This window comes from Haemorhous mexicanus, chromosome 1 (genome assembly GCF_027477595.1).
Source record: "Haemorhous mexicanus isolate bHaeMex1 chromosome 1, bHaeMex1.pri, whole genome shotgun sequence".
Classification (NCBI taxonomy): Eukaryota; Metazoa; Chordata; class Aves; order Passeriformes; family Fringillidae; genus Haemorhous; species Haemorhous mexicanus.
This window is the reverse complement of record NC_082341.1, coordinates 119,222,659-119,242,904: the sequence shown is the minus strand read 5'-3', so window position 1 is coordinate 119,242,904 and position 20,246 is coordinate 119,222,659. Positions and strand designations below refer to the sequence as shown.

General features: G+C 36.3%; 1 protein-coding gene across 1 annotated transcript in view; it reads right to left on the bottom strand.

Annotated features, from left to right (window-relative positions):
* Positions 1-20,246, bottom strand: part of LOC132326289 (lipoxygenase homology domain-containing protein 1-like) — a 126,480-nt gene that overhangs the window by 25,924 nt on the left and 80,310 nt on the right. The window contains exons 29-33 of the mRNA XM_059844288.1: positions 18,533-18,672; positions 13,821-14,073; positions 7,857-8,098; positions 5,198-5,324; positions 3,449-3,597 (exon numbers count right to left, since the gene is read on the bottom strand). Coding sequence (XP_059700271.1) covers positions 3,449-3,597; positions 5,198-5,324; positions 7,857-8,098; positions 13,821-14,073; positions 18,533-18,672 — 911 coding nt within the window. The remainder of the gene's footprint in view (positions 1-3,448; positions 3,598-5,197; positions 5,325-7,856; positions 8,099-13,820; positions 14,074-18,532; positions 18,673-20,246) is intronic.

Sequence of the window (20,246 nt, the reverse complement as noted above, 5' to 3'; positions counted from 1 at the left end):
AACCTAAACAATTCTATGATTCTATGATGACCAGATGGATTTAGTGTTCATTTCTGTATAACAGTAACTTGGCCAACAGCCTGCTACCGTGATTAATACATTTGGATCAATGACATTTGGCACCTAATTAATCATTATGTCAGGCATGCTTTCCATAAGAGAAGGTTTATCTGCAGTCACAAAATAGCAGCACTATAAGTGTGGTGGGATGTGGACTTCACTGGCTTCCTACTTGTGACCTCAGGACACTGCCCCACATTCTGATTCTTCTCAGTGTATCCTGGCATACATGGACTTTTTGCTGAAGTTTTTTGTTTTTCTAAATTGACAGTGCCTAATCTGTAAGTGAGTACTGAAACTGAGCACCAACAGTCACCTCTCACTGAAAATTTTTGTATGTGCTGCAGTTACCATGGCACCAACCTGAGCAGTTGATGTCTAAATATAGGGCAGGATAAAGAATATATCTTTTCAAATACTAATAGAATGAAGCAAAAATTGTCAGAGAATTTAGTGCTTCTATAAAGTGGAATACTTAAAATACTGGCCGATTTCATAAAATCTGGATAAAAATACCTAAATATCAGTAATAACATATTCAGCGTACTTTACTGATTTTGATGGAACTGATCTGAAAAAACCCCACATTCTCAAAGAGAAAATGTTTGGATAACTCACAGCCATATGACAGAGCATACAGCAAGTCTATCAAAGGCCATATAAAGAAGCATCAAGAATGACATTTGCTGACAAAACATTGCGTGTCAGAAGCAACATGAAGATACTGTAAGGATTTTAGACAACTGGGCCCTGGTTTTCACAGAATGTCTGAACTGAGTATACTTGGTTCAAGAAAATGCTCATAAGCAGGTAACCTCTATCAGGCTTAATCTCACTCACAAAGCATGAATAAATACTATTAGGATTTCATGAAAACTGAACTGCATGAAGATGCATGCTGAGATTTTGTTGTCCGTCCTCACAGCTTTTAGGAGAACATCAAACAAGACATCAATGTCATAGCAATTTGAAAGACTGTGGTTCTTGCAGGACAAGTCCTCACACTCATTTGTATGAGCAGATCACCAGAAGCTCAGCTCTCAACAGTGACAGCGTTGCCCTCTCAGGGGTGAGCTGCAGGGCCTTACTGGTGAATTAATAATATCACTCACATTACCTGCAAGTTCTCTGATGATCTCACAGGTGTAAGGACTTTGGAAAGGCACAAAACAACTTTTCAGATATAAGATGCTAATTCACTCTTTTACTATCATGTAACTTAGCTCATGAAAATAAAAAACGTGTTAAATGAGAGAAGAATATCTCCAATCCACTGCAAACTTTGCTGAATATTTAAACATTTCTATGTATTTCTGCATAGCTAAACTGTTGCTTGTAACAGCCCTGACATTCTGTGAGACTAACACCGTATTTTGATGTGATTTTGAACAGAAACTCTGTTCCAGTTCACTAGCTGTTACAGTATAGTCAGGGGAAAAATTATTGCAAGGAAAAGCACATTTTAAAATGTCAGAACAACTGTTAAGATTCCGAATGCAAATTCTGCCTGTTATACTCCAAATCCCCTAAACCACCAAGTGCAGAATCTCTGACTGCAGGGGTGCTTGGCACAATATGTGATTGGGCTGGTAGAGAAAGAGACATTCTGCACTTGAGAGTCTTTTTGGAGATTACTTTTAAAGGGAAGAAAACATTGGGAAATTTCCAAAACATATAATGAAAAAATACTGCTGCATAAGCAGGAGACTTTCTAGCAGAATAATTTTATACTTTTCAATTAACCAAATACTTTTATTTTCACCGAACAGTGAGTGAATCAAGACTTTTATGTGTTTCTCTATTACTTATCTACAAGCAATTTCTTTCTAGAGCTCTAAAAATCCTCCTGTGCTGATATCTACATTTAGAAATATAAGGATACTGTGTTATATTCACATGCTGCTCCTATAAAATGTCAAATAAATAATGAAGAGATGGCTACATGCCAGATCTGCATGTTACTCAGTAAGAGAGAAAAATTCTGAGCTAAACTGAAGTAGATGCTAATACTACAAAACTACCCTTCAGGTTATAAATCTTTGCGGTTCACTTCTGCTTTCTTAGTCAACATTTCTAGAAGTGCATCCGTGGTCCCTCTTCATTAAAAATTACCAGTCTAGAAATCTGATTGCTCACTTGTGGGACTATGATTTAAGAAGGAATCTAGTAAAACTTGTATTAAATTAATTTAACTTCATGAGGACAAAAAGACTGCAGCTCTAAAATTCAGTTAAATCAGTTTATCAGTAAACCATAACCTGAACTTCAGCATTAGGGAAGATAAACGTAACTTTATCAAAATTATCTGCAGTATTTAATCCCTTAAAAATAAAGATTTGAACTGTCCAACTTTTCTTATGTGTAAGTATTTCAAGTAGCTGAAATCCAGAATTATAATACCCACTTTCAATTCCCACTGAATCGATGAGGCTAGGGGTAGTTGGAAGCTGAGCTCCTCCTGATCACACATACCATGTCTCTGCTTTGGCTATCAGTCTAGGCTGATTTGGAAGCTTGCATCCTTGGAGAAACTCTCATTTTCTTGGCAGCCAACACCAACAGAAGAAAATAACTTACTGATTGCAAGACACTGGTGGATTTTTACTAAACTTTAACTTCCAACCCAAATTTTCTGTAATAGATATTTGTTTCAGAATATTTTTAAAATTGTTTCAATCCTCAATTCTTTCAAATTTGTTTTCAAAAAAGAACCAGAGTAAATACAAGCACTTTGTTTATTCCATGTTCAAAATATCTTGTGATTTTTTTCAGGTGAAAATCTCACTCCCTCTGTCCAGAGCTTCCAACGGGCACAAGGTTTTATGTCAAAGACATGCCTTTTTCTTTAAATCTACCCATGTTTCTGCAGCACGTTCAGTACCTAAATTCCCTCCAATTTCTGCTTATACTGACAATGCATCAAGGAAATGCATCTCTGGCAACAATATTGGACTTTGACTGGTCTATGTCCATGAGCTACAAGATTCACTCCCGCACAGTGCATGAGAGACCCTCCTGGTACACCAAAGAAAACTATAGAGGGTAGTGTCTGACAGTCTGGAGAGAGACCAAGAGGGGTAGACAGCAGAAATCAGGGAAAGGTGCCATAGTCTGAAGAGTGGCCTGGGCAGAAAAGTGGTATTAAAATTTGAATGTAAAATTGAATATGAAAGCACTTGATATAGCCACTTTGTTATCTGTCAGTGTTGCTAGCATCAGCTGCATGAGGATTGGTATTTCCCACATAAGGCTCAGATATTGATAGACACACACTTAATCACAGAGTGTTGTAAACTGGACTTTGCAGACTTCCCTATTCCCACCAAGTCCACAGTGATTGGACTGGGTTCTAAAAGTGAAAAATATCTTGCAGAACTTATAAGTATACCTTTCCTTTAGTGAAATTTTCATCTCCTTTTCTAATTAACTTTCTTCGGCCAGTATCTCCCAAGGAGCCTCGCAGCATGACATACACATCTGCATCTGTTCCTGACCCAGGGATAGCTCCCGTGGTGATGTAGAGAACATAGATTTTCACTGTGGGGGAAAAGAGAGCAAAGGTTTACCAAACCTAAACAAGTTAAAATTTATGTTATTTAATAAATTATTTCTATTATATTTTAATTTTTCATTCTATCTGGAGTGATCAGAGGACCAAAATATAGTGTAATGCTGGTAAAAGCACATAGATGCATTGTAATTAGAATTTAAGAGCAACTATTATAAAGAATAATAAGCTAATTAATTTGAGTGGGCCTGAAACACAGGCAGGAGAAAAATACTGTAAAAAATAAACACATAACAAGTTGGTATAAAAGCCTGTAAATAATACTCTTATCACCTCTTGCATGCATTTAAATACATGACACTCCAGTGAAAAAGTTTCTAGGCTATGGATGATACTAAATCGCTGAACAAGTGCATCTATGCTCAGAGCTTAATGGAGTTCAAACAAAGCTGGATTCTGTCAGGAAGAAAGCAACTTTTGTATTTCCTCTGGATTATAGTCCAGTCTGCCCTGTACCACTTGGAGTTATGGGCCTCAGGAGAGGAGATGACATGTGAGAGAACACACAGTGTGAACACACAACCCTTCAACTGAGCACTCCTTGAAAGGCTGCTTATGTAAAATACCTGTCTGTACTCCCAGAGAAATGCATAACACTCTGGTGATATGGCCCCTAAAATAAGAAAGAGATCACATCCCCAAAACTTTCAATTCAAAAGGAGAAAAAAATGTGGGGAGAGATAAAGAAAAAGTACCTGTCCTCGCATTAAATGCTCCTCAGATAAAGGAGCAGCATTTTTAAAGATTTAAATATCTGTGTTCTTCCATAAAGAAAGTGAGTGAATCAAGACTTTTAAAAGAAAAGAAATTTTCCAATGAATTTCCCATCAATACTTTCTCAAATTCACATTTAAGAAGTTTCTAAGTGCTTTTTTTGATACTAACTGTAAAACACAGCAAAAGAGGCAAGAATATGCAGATTGCTTCTGTGCTTGATCTAAACCCTTAACTTCTGGAGTAGCCTAGGATATTATCATGGTAGAATATTCATTTAGAATAAGAGTTCTTCCATTCTTCTGTAACTTTGGTTATAGAACCTGATAAAAAACACAGAACAAACTAAACATTATCCAGTCTTGAGGGGACCAAGGCACAACTCTGATAGAGTTGGATGACATGCCACTGCTAGGTCACAGGAAAAGAAAGCCTGCAATTCTAGGAACACAAAAAACAAGAGATCTGTTTGGGGTTGGAGGGGGGCATGGAGCTCCTTCTTGCCTGAAATTACAGTACAAGAGTTATCTCCTCTGTATTCCCCTTGCTCAGTCTGTGAGAGAAGCAAATCATATTATTGAGTAAAAGCTAAACTCTGAGTACTGTTCAAAACCCTTTTAATAGTTTCAGTGCCATATGCTTGCTCTTTTATGTGTCACAAACTGATAACCATCAGACTTGAGTGCACCATGCTCAGTTTTAGGGTGTAAGGTACTGGATTTAAACACTGGACTGGACTGGACCTGGCCATGGCAGAAATTAACAGAAAATATTTGCAAAATCCTTTGGACTGCTTTGAAAATTTGACATCATCACTGACCAAATCTCTCCCAGCGTTTCCAATTTGTGACAAACCTGCTGGAAAAGGAGACCCAGCTGTGAGAACTGGAAGCTCAGTCACTCTTCCTCCGTCTTCATCGACAAAGTTATGACAAAATGGGAATTCTAGAACATTTTTAGTTTCTCTGTGTTGAAGCTTTACCTTATCAAAGAAGTAAAAAGAAATAACTTCAGCATCTGTTGTGCTCTGATGCAAACTATAGCTAAAGACAAACTATTAAACAGCTATGACACATCATTTCAAAATTTAAAAATAAGAGGAAATAAATTTTTCTAAAATGCTTTTGAAAACAGCCTTTTAACTGAGAAGGAATAAAATATCTTTCCCAATTAGAGGTAATTAAAATGTTTTCAACATTATTGCCACAGAGACTGCAGTGAAGGAAAAAAAAAATTTGAAATTGTTCAAAAAGTTACCTTTATGTAACCTATTCATCCAGCATATGGAAGAAAAAGAAGTGTTGATATGGGCACATTTCAGCTTGTGAGAAATGTCAATATGCCACAGTATTTTTCAGCGCAGAATGTTTTCTTATTCTAAGTAACAGGAGAAAGAAAAAGAAATGTTTCTGCAAAAAACTGAAATACAGAAATTAAAAATGCTTCCTTACACATATATATATATATATATATATATATATATATATATAGGTACACCTGTACATTATTGAATATATAGAGTTTGATACTAATTTCAGTCTCTATGAAATTCTGTGTATAAACTAAGAAAATGGTGATCCTGAGATAAGAAACTTATTCTTTTTCTAAGAAAACATGTTTTAATAATGAGATATCTTACAGTATGATGCTACTCAGGTACACTGAGATAAATTTCCATCTTCTAAACTATTTAACCTAGACCAGAGAACATATTTGAAAGTACTTTGTAGGAAGTAACCCTAGGTTAAAAAGGGCACATATAGTTCACTCAATTCAATTCTTTGTTTGACCCAATTCACTAAAAAGTCCAAGCCTTTAAGCCAGTAAGCAAAACAAGCTTTGGGAGATGGTAGCATTATTTTGTCTTCAAAAGACTCTTAGTATTTTTTATTATGACAGACAAACTGAAAAGAGTTTTTTAAATGCACTGTGAGGTATAATGCTAGCACAATTTTCCTTTCATAATAATATCTATATTCCTGAACAGTTTATTGAAACTCAGATTTAATTTACCATGTTTTATTTCTTCAAGAAGGAAAAGAAGCAAGAATGAAGAAGTTAGCTATTACACTCTGCAGAAATAAGGCATACCTTAATTAATTTTATTCTAGGCATTATTTTCTAATTATTTCAATTTCCTCAAAAAAATCAAGATTATTATTTTTTATTTATGGCTATAAGAATGAAGTCTGAATCTAAATATGGAATGCAACCAACTACACCTGCATTTACTTTTGATAGAAGGCGGAAATCTCAGATTCTCCGGAGGTACAATCTCATAAAATCAAAACAAAATAGCATAGAAATGACCATGGTGATTCTAACCAGCAGTGTAAATACACTGCTAAGCTGTCTTTAATAACAGATATTATCCACAACCTCCTATACCAACCTAGTTATTTTATACAAGGACTCAGCCATCCTGCTATAAAAACTATAGAATAAGAGGAAATGTCTCCTTAAAACCCACATAACTGACACGTATCCCAAAGCAGGGAAATTTATCATTTCTTTCTCTACCTCTTCCTACCTAAGGTAAGGGGGCATCTTTTCCTTATTTATATAAATTATGCTGATTTCTCTTAAACTGAGCTGTGAGTGATTGTTCTGAGCTAATGAAGTAAAGCAGACTAATAAATGTCTCTGTTTTCAACTGCCAGGTTTCTATTCTGAAATTTTTGCTGTGATTTACTGTCTCCTACAATACTCCAGAAGCAGTCTTAATTTTGATAGATTTGTTGGATGACTATTTCATCTGGCTATGAAGATGAAATTAACAACCTGCCTACCATTTAAATGTCAGGGAGTTCAGCTCAGTAATACCATGTATTGGAAAGGAAAATTATTTTTTCTCCAGTTTTTAATAAGAACAAAATAGAAACATTAATGGACAAAAAGCATGTCTGCAATTTTAAAGAAGATTAATCTCTCCTTTAGAATTGTTTTTATTTTTTCAGCAGAATAAAATGAAGATATTTTTTCGTATAGAGAAATGCCACTGCAATTTCAGTGTGATGTCAGGTTTTAGCTGGATATCAGAAGAAAGATTGTCACTTTTGCTATTCACTTCTTTTTTTCACATGCCAACTTAAAAGGCAGATAGTTTCATCAAAATGCATTTCTAGTGTCTGCCTTAATTATTTGCCATGGATCACTGACTCTACAACATGTAACAGCCAATTTGGAGTTATGTAAATACTGCAATGTATGCCAGTGAGTACAGGTCTGAAAAGACATAACTGATGTGCTAAAGATGATAGCACATCTGTATATATGGCTCTCCAGAAATCCATCCAAGTTCACAAGATTTTTGTTATCCATAGCTATCCCAGTTTTGAGCAGTCTCTGAAGTTAGCACTCTACAACTGTTGCAGCTTCTGTAAATTAAAAATTTAGCAATCTCAGACAGGACTGAAAACTGGAAGAAATAGCAATAGACTATGGAAAGCAAAAAAAAAAAAATATATATGTAATAGAGACACAATAAATAATTGCTATAGGTTTTAGTTTTTACCTCCCGGCAATGCCAAGTCTCTCCTTTTCCAGCTTCTTCAATTTCTAGGCGAACTTTGAATATAGTATTAAATTTCTTACTTAGTTCAATAGAAGTCTCATAAATCTGCTCTTTTTTAAGGGATCCTTTGGGGAATGTGACTGAAGTACATATTCCTTTTTCACCACATACAGTTAGAGACATTTTAGGGTTCATGGAACTAGAAGAAATATCACTAGTTGTGACGTGGATATCCCAAGTCCCTGTTGAAATAAAACAGCAGAAAAAAATTAAGGAGTTTGCTGAATATCCAAAATAATACATCAGTTTGTAACAGGCTGAATTAGTGAGGGACTAGCAACCCACTCCCTCCTTTATACTGAGCTCAAATACTGGCACATAACAGGTTTACTCACTGTTATTGATTTAGTGGAAAGCCAATTTGGACATCAGTCCTTTCACAGTGGTAGCTGATACTGTAGAGATGTGCCAGTCCGAGAGCAACGTGCAGATGAGACTGCTAGTTCCACATTAGAGACTTGTGAAGAGCCATGACAATCTGTTGATTTCTCCCCTGCCCCTTATAAATATCTCCTGATGGTTTAAAATCTTTTTTCTCACTAGTCGCCAGCAGCATATTGTTTACAAGATACTACTGGTTATCAGGTTTGTCTTTGGTCAGGGAATATTTTAATTTTAACTCTTTTGGGATTTACTTAAATGAACATGGTAAAATACGTTCCATACACACTATAAGAATATGGTGGTGAGATAAACAGGTTCAGTGCTTGAAAAGGAATATTTTTATCACACCTCACCACAATTATCATGACAGTAAAGTACAAAACTTTATCCACTTTTTCTGTGAAGAAGTAACGTTTGCAGAGAGATTAAAAATAGTCCTATATAGCATCACATAGATTTGTCTACTTTAGGGACTAAGGAAACACTCCAGGAGAATTTTTACTAGGTCTTTATGAAGCATTTAGTCACTTAAGCACTGGAGATGAATTGACAGATCCCTGAAGGCTCAGAAAGACTGCAGTCTGGTGTCAGGTAGGCTCCTAAGTAACTTCGGCAACTTTATATGGAACAGATATTTGGTTAAAATTTCAATCAACAAGACAGTTTGGAAGATCAGAAACTTCATCCAAAAAATCTCACCCATTTAGCTAGCTTTAATATTTTAATTCATGTTAATAGCATATATGGAAAATTCAGGCTTATCAAAGTCATGGTTTCAATTTTAAAAAACTGAAAAGCAGCATTTCTGATTTTCTGAAAAACAGAAAATCAGCCTGGTCACCCAAGCTACTGCAGAATTGAGCAGAATTTTTTTAATAACCTGACTTTGCTCTGCTTATGCAAATTGAGACAAAGTTTGGATCTGATAATTTCAAATAGCTATTTTGTAAAACAGGTTGTTTTACTTTGAGTAATGGAATCAGAGGCTCCTGGAGTTTATGTCCATTAACTCCAGCTTCCACCTCAGCTTCTGAATGTTCAGTCACCTCATCTTCCTAACCACAACAGGAAAGTCTTTGTCTCCTACTATAACTAATGCAAATAAAGCTTTACTGCTTTAGATCAGGTGAGGATCTGTGCCATAAATCCAGAACTTGTTGACATAAAAATTTAGCACTCACCATCTGTAAAATCATCTAAAATAACTTCAGTGTTATGACTTCATGAATAATCCTAAATCTATTTTCATGCCTATGAACATTAAATGTAAATGAAACCAATGATATCTGTGAAAAAATGGAAGTCAAATGAAAATTTATCACATCCCACGTGACATAATCTAGGATATTTTACCCCTTTAGTACTGTAATACTTGGCCTTAAACTATCAATATGTAGATAGCTGCCCAGGAATGGAAGGATATGTCAGCTGGATAGTACAGCACCATAGGCTGCTATTACACATAAATGAAGTTGTAGCAGGTTCCTTCCTTCTCCTTAGTTAAGTAAAAAGCAGTGTACTGGGTTTGCAGGGCCACGTTTTGGTAGCAGAGGGGATTCAGGGATGGCTTCTGTGAGAAGCCATTGGAAGCTCCCCCTGCGCAGCAGAGCCAATGTCAGCTTGCTCCAAGACAGACCCACCCCTGGCCAAGGCTGAGCCATCAGTGATGCTGAGAGCACCTCTGGGATAAGGTATTTAAGAAAGTGAGGCAGAAAGACTTGCACAATTGTAACTGGAGAAGATAAAATGAGAAGGGAAACAATGCAAGAGAGAAATGCAAAAGAAACGATTCTGCAGTTCCTCAGGTCCTTGCAGAAAGAGGGTTAGCAGAGATTCCCCTGCAGCCCATGGTGAAGACCATTATGAGGCAGCTGTGCCCCTGTGCCCCATGGAGGTCCACAGGGGACCAGAGATCCATCTATAGTCCATGGGGGATCCCATGATGGAGCAGGTGGATGTCCAAAGGAAGATGCGACCTCATGGAAGCCTGCACTGGAGCAGACTCCCAGCAGGACCTTATGGCCCCGTGGAGAGAGCCTGTGCTGGAGCAGGTTTACTCCTGAAGGACTACACCCTGTGGAAGGAGCCCATGCTGGAGCAGTTCAGGAAGAACTACAGCCTGTTGGAAGGCCTCACTTAGGAGAAGTTTGGGGAGGACTATCTCTTGTCACTCCATGCTGGAGTGGAAGAGGAAGGAGCAATAGAGACAACATGAGAAATTGACTGCAAGCTTCATTTCCTGTCCTGCTGTACGACTGCATGGGAAGAGGTAGAGAAAATTGGGAGTAAAGTTTAGCCCAGGAAGAAGGAGGAAAGGCATTCTTAGATTTGGGGTTAGTTCTTATTATCCTGCTCTAATTTAATTGGTAATATATTAAGCTAATTTACCCCAGTCAAGTGTGTTTGGTCCATGGCATTAACTACTGAGTGATCTCTCCATGTCCTTGTCTTGACTCATGAGCCTTTTATTGTGTTTTTTCCTCTCCTGTCCAGCTGAGGAGGGGAAGGATGAGCAGCCTTTGATGGGCAGCTGGCACCTAGCCAGGGTCAACCCAACACAGAGTGCAGTGCTAAAAATCTAACCTTTCTTTGTTTCTTTCTCAGGAACATTTTCATTCTCTTGTAAAGGCATTAGTGGACTGCTGAAGCCCATTTATTTTTATGACAACTTTGTTAGCTTAAATAACTCTCTTCTCTTCTCTTCTTGATGTGTAAGCCACCATTAATTTGATAGATCACTACTGTGTCCATTTTCAGCATGTCAATAGCTATTCTGAATCTGTCACTTTTTTTCATTACTCTTTCACAACAAATAGTTGCCATTTTCTAAGTCATCATATCTTCTTTACAACTATTCCAGCTTGATCCAGTCCTTCTGGACAGAGGTGGCCACAATTACACAGAGCATTGCTTGTGAAATATCACAGTTTCTTTTTAAAAGCCAGTAATCCAATTTGATTTTCACTGATAATGCCTACATACACTGTGGGGTCACAGTAACCCTATAGCCATGTAACATTACTGCCTCAAAATTATCCTGTGATCTTATAACAAAACCAGGTATTTCTCATAGTCCTCCTGCTGATGAATTTGTGTAGCAGAAATCATTACAAACATGGCAATACACATCAAATACAGTTTTTGGACCCTTAGCTGCTAGTTAGTTCCTAATTCTTAAAAAACCCCAAAACAATTGAAATGAAACCATGCATCAGAATTGAGATCTCCAATAGCAAGTTGAGTTTACACCTAATTGTATACAAGCTGCTTGCCACAGAAATCTGTTCAATTCCTGTCAGTTCTCAAAGTTTATCACACATTTGCATCCCCTGATAGCACTCCCAGCTTTGTAGCACCAAAAGATTTCATTAACATATTCATTGTCTCTTCTCCAGCTCTTTACAATTCTTCCTTTACTATTACTTTTCACTTTCTTTTGATTACCTAATAATTTCCCATAGAGAAAATAAAATTTATTACAAGAATTTAGATTAAATGTCATTGCATTTGTCTTACTGCAAAATATTTCTGTAGCATCATCTTGTTTTACAGTCTATCTTTAGTAAAGATCGTACACTCCTTCTCATTTCTAATTTGCTTCTATTGTCTCAACTATTCATTTCTTCAAAAGTGTTATAAAGATTTTCATGTGAACAATTACTAGGTCTATATTCACCTCCATTATGCTTTCTATTCTTTAGATGGAAGCATTATGTTTGTTAAGTCTTCATAAAGTTGTTTTACACCCTTGCTATTAGGTCTGCTACTGGACTAACAACTACCCTGATTGTCACTGAGGTTAGTAACTGTGCTTTTTGCTTCCCTGGCCAACATTATGGTACCTTAATGAGAAGAGAGAAAAGGTGTTCTATTTGTTTAGGGATTATGATCTTCAGTCTGCACTCTACTGCTCCTGAATCATCTGCTCATCTTTGAAGGTTCTTTTAATGAGTAAAGGGTTGAAGAACCATTACTGTTTCTTTTACTTCTTTTACAAAATCTGATTTAGCTTGAAATTTCATAAATTCCATTGTATCCATATAGTTTCTGACCCCTAAGGTATATTGCTCTTTGCTGATTTGTCTTTTATTTATCCATTCTTCATAGGCTCTCTGCTTACTTGTCATATTAATCCTGGATTTATTATACACCCAGACCAAAAATCATTTTCAATAGATACAGCACTGAGTATTAATAACCATAGACAAGAAATTATTATCAAATCTGCACACAGATTTTTAAGGACAATGTCTGTCTGTGGGAAACCAAGGAAGGAAATTGTTTTTACACAGCTATATTCAGACATTAATCAAGGTGCATAAACAAGGATGCAAGATTTCTCTCACTTTTCATATTATGAGTGAAGAAATATGTGACAGATTTTCACCAGTCTTGGGCTTCTTCTCTGAATTTCCCTCAGGGGACACCTGCCTCGCTCTATGGACTATGTAGGACACCTATGGAATCTACTTAATAGAGACTTAGAATACTTGCAGTGGTGAGGTACAGCTATTTCTTATTCTGAAATTGTCACTACTCTAGCTTCTCCTAATATGCTAATATTTCCATGGTTTTCTGTTCTTCTGTACTATCATCAGTAACATTATTTCTGTTTTGTTAGATTAAATGAGATATTCAAGTGAGACTAACTATAGATGACTAAATATGAGGATATAATCTATTAGTTTTATCTGCAATTATGTATACTATAAAATTCTCTGAATATAAAAGGAAATATGCAGGATCATGGAAGTTAATAGAGATCGGTTTACAAAATGACTGATACAGAATGCAAATTCACACCTTCAGATTAGTTAAACTTTACATAGCCTAGTCTATCAGTTCTGATTCAGTTTTTGTAAATGGACCCAAACCAGCATTTTACACCTCTTCAAGAAAGACACATGAGAGAGCTAAAAAATACAGTATCCTGGCAAAACATGTTTTCAGTGTCTAAGCTGCTTCTGAATTTTGGTTGTTTGTTAATTAAACAATCTGAATAGAATATTGACTTCAGGTCAACTAACTGTTTGCAAGAACTTGTGCCATTGATATAAGTAAAAAAGAAAACTGCAAATAAAAGCAAATGCTTTCTGCAAATATATGAACAGAAGGGAAAATTGCATTCTGCTAAAAGAGTTTTTGTATCTCTTGTGATTTCATCGCTGTTGCAGGAGCCTTCTGCTCTGCCTTGACTGCCATATGGAACAACCCACTTCTTTCTGCTTCAGCTTTTTTTCTAACCTCAACTAAAATCATAGTACCTTCATTGCCTCTGTCACTTAATATCTCCCTATGCTCTAGTTTTTCGTCCCTCAGCTTTGTAATTGCATTTACCATCTCAGGAAAGTGTTTGGAGAGACAACTGGTGCGAGAGAGGCAGTTCGGCAGTTCACATTCAAGCTATACTGTTTCTGTAGTTTGGTTTTAGCTTTACAAATAACAAAAAAAAAAAAAAAAAAAAAAAGGATTACAATTAAAACCAAAGCTGGAAGGAGTTTTGATGTTTTTGGACCTTACCATAAATCTTTCCTGTCAACACTCCATTCCTGACTTTTCCAAGAAGTTTCAATGTTCGTTCCATCTGTGCATCACCAACTCCACTGTCTAACCATTGCTGGCAAAGAAATACATATTGTTCTTCAGTCTTGCCTGACTCCTGGATGACAACTTGGTCAAGGTACCATCCGGCTCCATAACCCACATTATGGTGCTCAACAAGCACTTTGCTTAGCTGTCCAAGGTCCACTGCTCTCATTTCAGAGATACAAACCTGAGAAGATGAAGGCAAAAAGAATAGACATGATTAGACTGTGTATCTTATCTTCTGTCTTTGAGAAGTTTGCACTTGGAAATACAAATTCCTTTCAATGCTCAAGTATCTTTTTCTGAGAATAAGGAAAGATATTACAGGCTGACATTTATATTAGGAGAACCTGTTCAGAAACTATGTGGCTCCTTGAATATATACATTTTTTCCTCATCATGATCACTGCAGTTCAGGTTTTATTATAAAAAAACATCCCTTTGTTTTGGGTAGAAACAAAACTGTTTTGGGTAGAAACAAAACTCTGATCAAAAAACCTACAAAAAGCTCATGAAAATTGAAGTTCAACTAATCCCTCATAAAGGAAACAAAGGGAGTTCTTCAAGAATCAGGATAGACCTGGTAACTTAAATTTCTGTTTGGATAAGGCATTTTATTTTAAAACATTTCCAAGTACTTTACATTTTAAGACACCCTATTATTCAAATAGGAAATGTTGTATTATTCAACTCTGGACAGAAATTCAGTTGATGACTATGCAAACAAAGGAAGATACTGACATTAGAAACTATAACTAAGGCTGTACATGCATACAGGCAAGAATTGATGTGCTCCTCGGATGTAAATAGACATCTGTTTAAATATTGCTACGGCTACCAGTAAACAAAAGCTAAATGGCAGCTGCACTAGTGCATGTTGGGATGAATAAATTATGTGAGTGAGAGAATGAATGTGTTCTGTGCAAGATAATATAAGTGGGTGGGTAGATACATGGGCATGTGTGTGGGTGACATTAAAAAAACCCCAGATGGATAGTAGAAACAGACGCTATAATTTTTATTTGTTGCCAACCAATTTGCCACCAGGCAGGAAAAAGGATGAAGACCAGAAAGCAATGAAGGAAGAGATGATTTTTAGAATGAATTATGTCATCTGGTCCATTCTCCTGTCTGTGTCAGACTATTCTCCACAATATGATCAGAAAAAGAAAACATCCAAGTTATTATTCCTAGCACAGCCTTAGGACTTCCAGCATTCATACCTTGTTAAATCCACGATATCCTCAAACAGTTACCATGGCGAGTTATACCCCTGCATGTAAGTATATGTAGCCCAAAATAAGATCTAGCTGGGAGGAACATCTTGCAAATAACTTTTCGGGAGCACTCATTGCTTTTTAATTTTTATCTTTGTAGTTCCAAGCCAAATATAATTTTCCTGTCAGTCTACATGACCTTTGACTTAGAGGAAATATGCTGTATTGCTAACACTCATGTTCCTTCACAGCTAACTCTAATTGAGAAAGGGACCTATCATTAGTTTCATTCTTTGTGATAATAATTAACATTCATTAGACAACAGTGGTCATAATCACCCATTGTTATCAATGAATTCTCATAATAATACATTAAATTGCCTACTCCCTCAGCATTAGTAAGAATGTACTTTTGGTTGATGTCATTACATTTCTTTTTTTCTCTCCAGTATAAAGACATTTGGAACTGTATTAAACACACTACTGGAAGTACAATAAATGAAAGCCAAAAGGATTTTATTTAAACTGTTTTGCAAACCCATTTTAATCTGTTTTCTTACACTTGGTTGAAATTTTCTGTCTTCCTAGCTTTTCCCTTATATTCATATTCTTTATCAGTCAAGAGAGATCCTTTTTTTCGTATCTCAAATTTCCTTAACTTTGTTTTCTTTGCCTGTCCATTCCACATTTTTCAGGGATATTGCTGACATAATCTTGTCTCTGAAGACAGCTTGCCCTTTGCATTTCGTTCCTTTCACCTTCTAGTCTTAGAAACTCTCACTAAAACCCCATTCTAACTTTTTAATTGATGTACTTCTATGCAAAAGGAATGCAAGACTGGTAGTAGTATTTTAAATTGCAGAACAATCTAGTCCATCTCATATAGTGTTGCCAAGAGCTACCACTAACAGATTTCTGTGGAAGAGTTGAAAAACAGGGCAAATACATAGAGATGCTTCTTGAATATAAAGTCTCTCAGCCTTTTGCAATTTGTGGTTCAGAGATTGACTGGGCAGAGATTATGTCTTTGCACTTAACAGCCTCAGTGGAAAGTCGTCTTCCATGACAATGTGCAATGGCTTTTTGCACCAATATGTCTTTACCATCTGCAACATCTTGTGCCAGAAAGTAAAATGTAATAATTACACATTGAGCAAAAAGCCACCTCCTTTTGTTTTGAATCTGCCACCTGCACATTGCATTGAATGCTCTTGAGCTCTTGTATTTCACAAAGAAATAGAAATGTTTATTTTCTCTGTGCCATTCTATACATTTTTTTTCCTTCACCTTTCCTCTCATCATCTCTTTTCCAGAATAAACATACATGTTTGCTTCACTGTTCTTTGTATGGAAGATATTTCATATCACTTGATATTCTTCTTGCACTTTTTACAACAATCAATCAACAAAACACAGCATGTATTATGCATCTGCACTAGTGAACATCTTTGGAGGCATGAATGTGTTTTCTGCCTTGAAATGGCAAGATTTTTTTGGTTTTGTTTTTGTTTTTTAAAATAGTTTCTAAATATTTTTTTGTTCTGTTTTCCTTTTGTTTTGTTTCTACTGAGATGATATCCTACTACTTTTGTATTTCAGAATGAAATCATTCCCATCATTTTGCATGCAAATTTAAGAGGTTATTCCTCCTCACAGTCACTGATTTTCATTTAGAGACAAAGAATTTAATCTGCCATTTTATTACCCATTCACTGTGTATGAGGTTCTTCTGCTGTCTCTGCCCCCAGCTTTAATATTTATTACCTTAAATAGCTCAGTATGGTCAGAACATTTTGCCATCCCACTGCTCAACCCTTTCCCAGGACCCTATCAAACAATGAAGAACTTGAACACACAAAATACCTAAACTGAAGAACACTTTCATTGTCTGCAGCATAAAAACTGCTCCCTGAAAACAAAGAATCTTCTTGGGAAGACACTGAGCACTCTGCAGCTCAACACAATGGCTGTGAATTCTATATCACTAACAGCTGCATCACTGACTCTGTATTAACATCCAGTATAAAATGCCACGTGAATTATTTCTTTCTAGACTTCTTTTCCAGATTATGTCACTGACCATGTGCCTTTACACCTTTGATTAACCCTTGTAGATGTCCATAAACTTTTGCCCTCAAAAATGCCAAGGATTGACCAGTATTTTTAATAACATTATCCAGATAATCAACATCATAAAGCTCTTCCTATATAGCACAGTTTGGACTAAGCAGGATTCTGAAAAAAGATGGCATCTTAAAAAAAAGGAAGTATTACTGAAGAGTCAGAACAGCATATAGAAAAGTCTAAGTAGGAAGATTAGAGAGACATTCTTCTTTAAAAAGAACAATGCAGCAATACAAGTGCACAGAGGGTAGAGGATCTATAAAGCAAGGGAGGAGCAAAGAGAAAGTGATGTGGAAGAAAACATTCATTTTCCAAAGAAAGATGTGGAATGAGATTTAAGTACTATGTGAAAGTTTAGTTTTACTCAGGTAGAAGGTCAAGTGCAATTAAATTGACACTATTTTGAGACTAAATTGAGACTATGGACACTTATCACATGTCTGTAGAAAAACTTATACAAATTCATGGAAGAAAAAGTATCAGTGACTAGAATATGACTGGAACAAAATGATGTGGCTGGTTTCTATGTTTCTAAGCTCAAGAAGACATAATAAATCTAGTGATGGAAGAGTTAAGTGCAAGGCTAGGGAAACAGTGGAACAGGTTGCCTAGGAAAGTTATGGTATCTCAGGCATGAGGGAGCATAAGAAACAGTGTGAAAACAAGCAGAGGATTCTGCTTCATTGTACAGGATAAATTGATCTAGCGCTCTCAGTTCAGGGTATGGGTGAACATGCTGTGTAGATATAATCATTATTATGGTCAAAAGCAAAGGTTAACCAGAAAATCTCTCCTAGGATTTATCTTGAGCAGACAATTATGTCTACCGCCAGGTTTACCTGTTTGCAATTTAACAGATAAATTGATTAATTAACATATATTAGCTAACACATTTAAAATCTTTCTTTCAACTCTATCTGGGCAGATTTAAAAAAAAATAAAGGAGCAGTCACAGGAAATAGCCCTGACATTTCTATACTAGCTTCACAAATAGGTGAAAATTAAGCCATGGAATTTCATATATCATTGGATGTAGTTCTGGATTCTGAGAACATTTACTGAGAGTTTGTGGATTTTAAATTTAATTGTACTCAAACTATTCCTAAACTGGAATCTCAGTTCAGATGAAATCCCTATACTTAGCAAGCAACACATTCTTTCCGCAGATTACCAGAGGGTAACATCCATGCTGGTATTTCATATTTGGAAAGAAATAAGGTATTAGAAAATAATCAAATTAAACAAATTTAAAAAAAACCAAACAAAAAACCCACCACAATGTAATGAAAATGACTCAGTACTGACCTGCCCTCTTTCAAAATGTGAGTGCCCTAGTCTCCTTTTGCAGGAATCTCCCCACTCTCCAAATACTGTGATAAATACATCTGCATCAGTTCCTGATGCAGGCAGTGTTCCTGTATGGACATTGATGAAGTAAAGGACTTCTGCCATGAAAAATCAGTGACATAAGACATTACCAAATGAGATTATTAACAATGTAATTACCAAACATTATAAACCAATATATTTTAGGTACAAGATTAATTTCAAGACCAAGGAATTAAGTTATAGGAATTGACATCAATTTTCTGAGTTTCATATAAATTGCTAGCTGTCTCACAGCACACACTACAGCATTAGAGATGAAATGTCTTTTATGAATCAATGCAAGAATCCATGCTTGCATTACAGAAGGAGAAAATATCCTGCTTCTGGATTCTGGAATCACCTGAAAGACTCAGACTGATTTTATCATGCTTGGTAAAAAAAAATAAAAAACCAGGAGTTCTTGTAGGAATTATAGGTCTTAAATTGAGTTAGGATTTATCAGCTCTAACAGTTTACCAAGGAAAAAACACAGACATAGATGATGAAAAGCACTTTTTGTTCTGGATCAACTGAACTGTGTTTAAATCTCATATTTTGAGAATTATGGCCAACATTATTTAATATGATCAGCAGAAATGGCTCAGCTATTTATACAAATATGCATTGTTATTATTCTTCACAACAAAGGATGGCTTGCCATGACTTTTGTCTGATGAGTTATACAGTACATATTCCTTGAGGCAGCATGACAGAGGATTTTTATTGGGTTCTGTGAAGAATTAAATGTTATAACAGACTCTTAAGATATATTTCCATTTGCAGTCTAGCCTCCAGTTAGATATTACGTGCAAAAAGTTTTAAATATTTTAACTAAGACCTCTGTTCACAGTGTAATGAATGTGAATTCTTTTCTATATATTTCATAAAATGCAATCTGAACAAAGGAAGATGCCATCATATTTTAAATACAATGATGAAATGAATTATGGCTTCAGGGGCAGAAATGGGGCTTGAAGAAAACCTAAAAAACCCCTGTATTTTCTCTTTGTGATTCATGCCTTTACGACTTTGCACCTGCCTTTTTTTAATCTGTGAATTTATCCCTCATTAAGTGTAAATCAGTCAATTTTCTGAAAACTGCCATGCAAATATACTAACTGGGCTTTGTGCATTTTTCAGAGTTTCACTAGTGCAAACAATACATGTCAGTTGTTTTAAAACAGAAGAAAATGCTTTAACTAGATACCTCTACACAGCATTTACAGGATGGCCAGGGTATCAGACCCAGCCAGAGTGGGTTTAGGAGGGGTAGGTCGTGTTTGACCAACTTGGTCTCTTTTTATGACCAGGTGTCACACCCAGTGGATGCAGGAAAGGCTGTGGATGTTGTCTATTTGGACTTCAGCAAGGCCTTTGACACTGTCTCCCACAGCACACTCCTGGAAAAGCTGGCAGCCCATGGCATGGACAGGAGCACTCTGTGCTGGGTTAGGAACTGGCTGATGGCCGGGCCCAGAGAGTGCTGGTGAATGGTGCTGCATCCAGCTGGGGCCAGACACCAGTGGTGTCCTCAGGTGTCTGTGCTGGGGCCAGTTCTCTTCAATATTTTTATTGATGACATGGATGAGGGGATTGAGTCTTTCATCAGTAAATTTGCAGACAACACTTAGCTGTGAGTGTGTGCCAATCT